At 63.3% G+C, this 8,621-nt stretch overlaps 1 protein-coding gene across 2 annotated transcripts; it reads right to left on the bottom strand.

Annotated features, from left to right (window-relative positions):
* Positions 1-2,107: 2,107 nt before the first annotated feature.
* Positions 2,108-7,904, bottom strand: ISYNA1 (inositol-3-phosphate synthase 1). 2 transcript variants are annotated; one of them, XM_083880206.1, is made up of 11 exons: positions 7,872-7,904; positions 6,937-7,061; positions 6,678-6,839; positions 5,468-5,597; positions 5,197-5,390; positions 4,923-5,072; positions 4,295-4,510; positions 4,052-4,216; positions 3,858-3,971; positions 3,558-3,775; positions 2,108-2,474 (listed from the first exon to the last, which is right to left on the bottom strand). In XM_083880206.1, the coding sequence occupies exons 2-11, from the start codon at positions 7,048-7,050 to the stop codon at positions 2,261-2,263; spliced, it is 1,677 nt and encodes a 558-aa protein (XP_083736332.1). In that variant the 5' UTR covers positions 7,051-7,061; positions 7,872-7,904; the 3' UTR covers positions 2,108-2,260. The 2 variants fall into 2 exon arrangements, with proteins under 2 accessions (XP_083736332.1, XP_083736331.1); XM_083880205.1 differs by lacking the exon at positions 7,872-7,904 and adding an exon at positions 7,275-7,400.
* Positions 7,905-8,621: the final 717 nt, after the last annotated feature.

The raw sequence follows: 8,621 nt of genomic DNA, 5'->3' as shown, positions 1-8,621 counted from the left end.
GGACCCCCATTTATTGCCCCCCCCCATACTGGGACCCCATTTATTGCCCCCCCCCCAGAGCACTGGGGGCCCCCCTTTGTATTGGGACCCCATTTATTGCTCCCCCCTCTTTACTGGGACCCCATTTATTGCCCCCCCTCACATTCCCACCCGCAGCCCCCCCCCCTCAGGGTGGGGTCGGTGCTGGGACAGGGGGGTCTGGCACTCTGGGGGTGTTTTTTGGGGTGTTTTGCCTCTCCAAGCCTGGGGAGGGGGATTTTTTTATTGGGGGGGGGTTCATAGCATTGCACCCCCTCCTCTCCCTTCTATGGCAGGTGGTGCAAATTCCCCCCCTCCCCAATTTGGGAGGTTTTGGGGGGGGCTTCACTGAGCTGTGCCCCCCTCTCCCAGTTCTCCCAGTTCTCCCAGTACCCCCCCTCCCCAACCACTCCTTAAGTCCTGGAAGGGAGTGGGGAGGCAAAACCAGCACAGCCCCCCCAATATGGGTGCAGACCCCTCCCCAAAATCCAGGCTGTGCTGGGGAAAGGGGAAGGAGTTTTGGGGGTCCCCCCCAATGGAGCATCCCCCCCCCGAGGTCCCAGTGCAGGGCAGCCCCCCCAGCCCCAGGGGGGGGGGTCCCCTTTTGGCCCCCCACCCCCCCAGCCCCAGGAGGGTCCCCTTTTGGCCCCCCACCCCCCCAGCCCCAGTCTGTGTGCTCAGCCAGCACTGTGACCCCCGGCCCCCCCCCCGAGCGCCAGACCGGGGCCCCCTCCCCACCCGACCCCCCCAACTCCTCCAAGGGACCACTTTAATATGAAGGATTTTTTTTTTTTTTAAGTGTGGTTTTGATTTTTTTTTTAATTTTTTTTGTGGTGGGATTTTGTTTTTTTTTCTGATTTTTTTCTGATTTTTTTTCCTCTTTTATAACAGAAAGGACCTCAAAAAAACCCCTCCTTTCCCCCCCCCCACCCCAAAATGCCGCCGCACACCCAGAGCCCCCCTCCCCTGTACAGCCCCAAAAAGGGGGGGCCCCCTCTTGTTCCCCCCACCCCAAAATTGGGGGCAGCCCCCAGCCCCCATAGGGGTGACCCCCCCCCATCAATAGGCGTAGTCGTTCTGTGTAGGGACCCCCCCCTCATTTCTAGACCCCCCCCACCCCACCCCATTGCTTATCAAAATAAAATGGGGGAACACACCCCAACCCCCCACCAAAAAAAAGAATAAAAAAAAAAAAAAAAAAAAAGAAAAAATACGAAAAGAGAAAAAAAAAAACTTAATAAAAAAACCACAAAACTAAAATGATAAAAAAGAAAAAAAAAAAAAAAAAAAAACCACATTCCACGACCCCCTCAACACCCCCCCACCCCCCGCATCAATAAATGTAATTTGATTTTTTTTTCAGAAGGCGGCGATGTTTGAGTCTCACTGGGGGTGGGGGGCCGACCCCAAAACCAGGTGAGGGGACCCCAAAACCAGGTGAAGGAACTTACAGAACTGAGTGAAGGGACCCCAAAACCAGGTGAAGAGGAACGAGGTGAGGGGAACCCCAAGAACCAAGTGAAAGGACCCCAAAACCAGGTGAAAGAACACAAAGAACCAAGTGAAGGGATCCCAAAACCAGGTGAGGATCCCAGGAACCACCTGGAGGACCCCAAAAACCACATGAGACCCCAAAAACCACATGAGACCCCAAGAACCAAGTGAAAGGACCCCAAAACCAGGTGAAGTTCCCAGAAACTACTTGAGAGGCCCCAAAACCCACATGAGACCCCAAGAATCAAATGAGGGATCCCAAAACCCAAGTGAAGGGACCCCAAACCAGGTGAAGAAACTCGCAGAACTGAGTGAAGGGACCCCAAAACCAGGTGAAGTTCCCAGGAACCACCTGGGAGACCCCAAAAACCACAAGAGACCCCAAGAACCAAATGAGGGATCCCAAAACCAGGTGAGGTTTCCATTTGAGGGGCCCCAAAAGCCACATGAGACCCCAAAAAAACCAAATGAAGGACCCCAACACCAGGTGACGTTCCCAGGAACCACCTGGGAGACCCCAAAAAACCACATGAGACTCCAAGAACCAAACGAGGGACCCCAAAAACCAATAGAGAAGGGGCAGGGGGGTCACGCTGTGCTCCGGGTTTATTGGTGGGTACAAAGCTTCACAGTTCAGAGTCGCCATCAATAATGGGGGGTGGGGAAAGGGGGTCACAAACCCTCCCCAAACCCCCCAAAACCCGCCCTCCCACCCCTTTAAAAAGCCGTTTTTGGGGTTGACACGGGGTTAGTCGGCGCCGTCGATGTGCAGGGGGGCTCGGGGGGGTCCCGGCCGGGGGGCACAGGGGTGCCCGTTGAGCTGGGCTGGAGCTGCCGGGCTCTTCTTGGGGACAAGGGGACAGGCGGCCCCGCCAGGACAGGCACGTTTGGGGCTGGGCTCCGGTCGCTGCATCTTGTGCTCCAGCAGCATGTGGTTCTGGGGGGGCAGCCCCAGGCAGGCCCTTTTTGGGGGGAACACACAGAGAGGGTCATGGGGGGGCACCCACAGGGATGGGGTGGGGGATAATGGAGGTTTGGGGACCTGGGGGAATGGGGTGGGTATTGGGAATGGGGATATTGGAGTGTGGTACCCTCAAGTGTTGGGGACAGGGAGCAGCTGGGATGGGGAACCCCAGGTGTTGGGAATTTGGGGACACTGGGGGTCATAGCCATGAGATTTGGGCACTGGGACCAGCTGGAATGGGGAATCCCAGGTATTGGGAATTTGGACCCACTGATGCTCAGATCCATGAGTTTTGGGCACTGGGAGTAGTTGAAATGGGGAACCCCAGGCATTGGGAATTTGGACCCATTGATGCTCAGATCCATGAGTTTCGAGCACTGGGACCAGCTGGGATGGGGCACCCCAGGCACTGGGAATTTGGGGACACTGGTGCTCAGATCCATGAATTTTAGGTACTGAGACCCACTGGAGTTGGACACTCCAGGCACTGGAAATTTGGACCCATTGGGGTTGAGATCTGTGAGTTTTGGACACTGGGACCAGCTGGAATGGGGCACTGGGAATTTGGACACCATGGTGCTCAGATCCATGAGCTTTGGGCACTGGGATCCACTGGAGCTGGGAACCCCAAGCTTTGAGACCCACTGGCACTGGGAACCCCAAGAACTGGTCACTGGGAGCCACTGGTGCTGAGCACTGGGATCCATCTGTTTTGGGCACCCCCTCGGGCATCAGGTACTGGGAGCCCCCTGGGCAGGGGGTCTGTGTGTTGGGGACACCCCAGGAAATGTCACCTTATTCCCCTTGGGCACCCCATGACTGGGAAATGGGGACCCATCCATGCTGGGCACCTCCAGGGACATCAATCACCCACCAGCACATACTGGAACCCACTGGTGACACCACTGGGACCCACCCACCACCACTGAGCGCCCCAGGCCTCATCCTCCAGCACCCCCTGGATTTCCACACCCCACGGTGGGCACTGGGACCCCCTGGCACCCCCACACTGGGACCCCCTGCAAGCCTTTGGGTGCCACCGGGGTGGTGGCACTTGGTGGCCACGAGGACAGGGCCGTACCTCAGGATGTTCTCGATGCAGCTGCGCTGGCGGAAGAGGGCGTTGACCACGGGGGTGCCCTCGGGCACCAGCGGGGCCTTGCAGAGGAAAGCCAGGATGGACAGGACGCTGTGGAATCCCTGGAACTCGGGGTCGGCCTCGGTGCAGAAGGTGATGCGCTGGCACAGCTCCGTCAGGATGGCCAGGTCCAGGATGATGGGGCTGGCCAGCAGCGAGTCCTGCGGGCAGACAGGGGGGTCAGGAGCCACCCCAGCACTGAGGGGACACCCAGAGGACACCCTGGGGACACTCTACACCCACCTCACATGTGTTGTGGATGACGATGGTGTTGGTGCCACCCATCATGATCTCAGACGTGTACTCATCCAGCGCCCGCTTGCTGTCCCCAACGTAGGGCACGTACTTGATCACCACCTGCCAAAGCCACCTCCTTGTCACCCTCACTGTCACCTCCATGTGTGTGTGTGTGACCCTCCCCAAGCCCCCCAACTCACGCAGTGGTCAGGCTTGTCCTGGGGGCCGTAGAGGACGGGGTTGGCCTGCACCGTGTCGTCCACCACGTTGCTCTTGGAGATCTCCTTGGAGCGGAACTGCTGCGGCGCCGAGAGATTCTTCCCGTCGTTGTTCCCCAGGTGGTTGTAGCTCACGATGGATTTAGTCTGGGTAGAGGGGGTGTGGATGGGTCACTCTGTGTCCCCTGAAAAGTGGGGACACTCCACTTTTGAGCCCTCACGTACCTTGAGCCCGGCGCCCACCAGGAAATCCACCAGCACCGACTTGAGCTTGGTCTGCCCCGACTTGAAGTCGTCGCCGCCGATGAAGACGCGGCGCTGGGCGGCCAATTCCACCGCCCCCGGCACGAAGGTGTTCTGGGGGGAGCCGTTGATGTAGGCACAGCCCTCCAGGATGCTGGCCACGGCGAACAGGGTGGACGGGGACACCTCCAGGCCTCGCTGAGGGGGACAAGGGACAGCTCAGAGTCACCCGCGGTGCCGGGGTCACTCTCCTCTGGTGTCCCTTGGTGTCACCCTCCCCTGGTGTCACCCTTCCCCGGTGTCACCCACCCCTGGTGTCACTCCTCCTGTGGAGTCACCCTCTCCCGGTGTCCCCCGGGGTCATCCTCTCCTGGTGTCACCTTCCACAGGTGTCACCTTCCCCCAGTGTCCCTCGGTGTCACCCTCCCTCGGTGTCACCCTGCCCCAGTGTCACCCACCCCTGATGTCACCCTCCCCCGGTGTCCCCTGGTGTCACCCTCCCCCGGTGTCACCCTCTCCCAGTGTCACCCTCCCCTGGTGTCACCCTCCCCCTGGTGTCACCCTCCTCCAGTGTCACCCTCTCCCGGTGTCACCCTCCTGTCCCCCAGACCTCGATGGCCCTCAGCAGGTTGTCGGCGGTGTCGTTGAGCCCGGGCACGATGTCGCAGAACCTCTCGGTGTTGGCCGTCCACAGCACGATGACTTTGTCCACCCCGCTGCTCTCCTTGAAGTCTCGGATGTCCCGGCGGATCTGCTCCACCTGGGTGGGACAAGGGAGGGAGAGGACGAGTCAACTTCGGTGTCACCACCTTCTGTGTCCCTTTGTCCCCTCCAATGTCACTTTGTCCCCTCCCGTGTCCCTTTGTCCCCTCTCCTGTCCCGACCTGCTCGGCCATGGAGCCTCTCAGCACGTTGTCCGCCCTCTCCTCCTGGTTGGCGGCGATGAACTCGGGGATGTAGATGGAAGGTCGTGGCTTCATCTTCTCCATGTGCGGCCAGAGCTGCTCCTGCAGCGGCCACTCCAACACCTCCGCCCTCTTCATGGCCTCGGCCAGGTTCAGCGAGGAGATGTCCCAGCCTGGGGGGGACACGGGGTGACCCACGAGCTCAGGGGGGTTTCACACCGCTTTGGGGTCCCCCCTGTGCCCCACCTACCATCGAAGACGATGTCGTTGGGGTGCACCATGGGCAGCAGGTCCCGGAAGGGCACGTAGACATCGCCCGAGGGGCCGGTGCCCAGGCACACGGTGGAGGCTTGGAGCAGGGAGCCGTAGTAGTTGGCTGTCTGGGGTGGGACAGGCGAGGGTGAGGGGCTGGCAGGGGGAGGAGAGGGGTCCCAGTGCCCCCCAAAATGAGGGGTTGGGGCTGCAGAGCTCCTCCAGAAGGGCAGGGAGGAGACTGGGGGTGCAGGACACCGGTGCAGCTGGGCTGGGTGTCCCCATCCCTGTGGGATGACCCCAGGACCTCACTTTTGGCGACACTTACCCTGCTGGGATCTCCCTTGGGGTGTTTTTGGGGACACTCACCCTGCTGGGATCTCCCTTGGGGTGTTTTTGGGGACACTCACCCTGCTGGGACCTCCCTGGGGACACCCACCCCACTGAGGTCCTTTGGGGACACCCCAGGGACACTCACCCTTGCAGGGGTCACTCTGGGGACACCCACCCCGCTGGGGTCACACTGAGGACACCCAGGCCACTGAGGTCACTGTGGGGACACCCTCTTCATTGGGGTCACACTGGGGACACACCTTTTGCAGGGACCCTGCTGGGGACACCCACCCTGCTGGAGCGACACTGGGGACACTGGGGACACCCCTCTCACTGAGGTCACCCTGGGGACACCCAACTCACTGGGGTAGGGGTCACACTGGGGACAACACCCACCTTGCACTGAAGGGAACCCCCCCACTGAGGTCACCCTGAGGACACCACCCTCACTCAGGTCACCCTGGGGACACCCAACTCACTGGGGTAGGGGTCACCCTGGGGGACACCCACCCTGCTGGAGCAACACTGAGGACACTGGGGACATCCCTCTCAGGTCACCCTGGGGACACCCACCCTGCTGGAGCAACATTAGGGACACTGGGGACATCCCTCTCAGGTCACAGGTCACCCTGGGGACACCACCCTGCTGGAGCGACACTGGGGACACTGGGGACACCCCTCTCACTGAGGTCACCCTGGGGACACCCACCCTGCTGGAGTGACACTGGGGACACCCCTCTCACCGAGGTCACCCTGGGGACACCCCTCTCACCGAGGTCACCCTGGGGACACCCACCCTGCTGGAGTGACACTGGGGACACCCCTCTCACCGAGGTCACCCTGTGGCCACCCCCGCCCCGGCTGGGCACACCCACCTTAGGGCCGGTTTTGGTCATCCAGGAGAGGCGCAGCCTGTTGGCCAGCACGGCCGCGGTCACCGTGGTGCCGTTGTTGCCCCCCCAGCCCACCAGCATCACCCCCAGGCGCGGCACCTGCCGGCCCGTGCGGAAAGTGAAGCGGGTGGAGCACGGCCGCACCTGGGGACAGACACACAGACAGACACACAGACAGAGAGGGGACAGCTGGGGACAAACACTCCCCAACCCCCCCCCCCCCCCGGAGCCCCCTGCCCACCTTGGTGACGCCGTTCTCCTTGCAGACGTGCACGGTGCTGTAGCTGTACTTGGCCTCGATGAAATCCTTGCTGTAGGTGACGTTGGGGCTCTCCACGAGGAACGGCTCTGCCATTGTTCCTGGAGCTGCAATTGGAGGAAATGGGTGTCAGCTCCAGCTCTGCCGGCCCCCCCCGGCCCCCCCCGGGCCCTCCGCCCTGCTGGGACGTGGCTGTGCCGCCCCTTGGGGACATTGGCTCCCTGCCCCTCCCTGCAGGGCTGGTGGCACTGGGACCGTCATTGCAGCCGCTTCCCACCCGTGTGGAGGGACAGGGGGGGGTTTTGGGGGGGAAAAATCACCCCAGGATTTCACAGAGGGTCCGGAGAGCTCAAGGCAGGCAGGGACTGTCCCCAGAGTCCCCTCCCCGGGGGTGGCACAGGAAGGGGTGGGGGACCAGAGATGCTCCCGGGGGGGACATGGGGTGTCCCCGTGGGAATTGTGTCTGCCCTCCATCCCTGGCGGTGACAGAGGTGACAACTCTGCACCCTGGGGTGTCGCTGCTCCTGAGGGTGTCAGAGCCTGCAGGGGACACGGGGACAAGGGGCTGTCCCGGCTCCCAGGCACGCAGGGAATTCAGTGACAAGGGCGGTCCCTGCAGCCCGGGGTGACAGATGGCGCAGGGGACGTGGGGGGTCGGGGCTGTTCCCACCCCCAGAGCTGTCCCAGGGGACTGTGCGGCCCCAGGGGTGGCAGGGGGGACACGGGGACAGGGGCTGTCCCAGGGGACTGTGCGGCCCCAGGGGCGGCCGAGGGGACACGGGGACAGGGGCTGGGAAAGGGGATTTGGGGACAGGGGCTGTCCCAGCACCCCGGGCTGGCACAGGGGACACCGGGAGCAGATCTGACCCCACCGGGGGGACCCGGAGCCGCAAACCCGAAGCTCTCCGGGCACTCACCGCGCCGGGCGCGCAGGAGCCGGAGCCGGGGGCTGTGTCCTGTGCCCGGTGCCCGGTGCCCGGTGGCTGTGTCCTGTGTCCTGTGCCCGGTGCCCGGTGCCGGTGGCGGCGGTACCGTGTGCCCGGTGCCCGGTGTTCAGTGCCCGGTGTCCCGGTGTCCGGTGTGTCGGTGTGTGATGCTCGGTGCCCGGTGTGTCGGTGCCCGGTGTCCCGGTGTCGGGTGTGTCCGGTGTCCCGTGTCCGGTGCCCGGTGTCGCCCCGCGGGGACGATGCTCTCGCGCTGTGGCCGCCCCGGCTCCCGCCGCTTAATCGGCTCCGCGGCCCCGCCCCGGCCCCGCCCCCGCCCGGCCCCGCCCCCCGCACGTGCCCACCGGCCCCGGCAGCCCCGGGACCCCCCCGGGCCCCCCCGGGACCCCCGTGACCCCCGGGCCGGGGCACGTGCGGGGTCGTTCCCGGGGGGCGCGGCCGCTGACCCGGGAAGGGGAAGTGTCGCCGGGGCCGGTCCCGGGCCGGGGCTGGGGGGTCCCGCCGCCGCCTTCCGGCCATTGAGAGCCCCGGGCCGGCGGTTTCCTGAGCCCGGGACCCGCGGGCGCCTTCCCACGGCGCCGCTCCCTCCCACGGGGCTGCGGGACCGGGACCCCTGAGACCCCCGGGGTGGGCACCCAAAATCACAGCACCCTGAGACCCCCGGGATGGGCACCCCAAGGTCACAGCACCCTGAAACCCCCACCATGGGAACCCCAGAGCCCC

This window comes from Zosterops lateralis (assembly GCF_965231275.1).
Source record: "Zosterops lateralis genome assembly, chromosome: 29".
NCBI classification, from domain to species: Eukaryota; Metazoa; Chordata; class Aves; order Passeriformes; family Zosteropidae; genus Zosterops; species Zosterops lateralis.
Note: the sequence above shows the minus strand (reverse complement) of the source record. Positions and strands in the feature narration are given on the sequence as shown.

Coding starts and splice junctions, on each gene's coding strand:
- ISYNA1 (XM_083880206.1), bottom strand. CDS start 7,050: ATGGCAGAGCCGTTCCTCGTGGAGAGCCCCAACGTCACCTACAGCAAG. Junction 5,598..6,677: donor TGACCAAAACCGGCCCTAAG/GTGGGTGTGCCC, acceptor GTCCCACCCCAG/ACAGCCAACTACTACGGCTC. Junction 3,972..4,051: donor AGGACAAGCCTGACCACTGC/GTGAGTTGGGGG, acceptor TGGCTTTGGCAG/GTGGTGATCAAGTACGTGCC.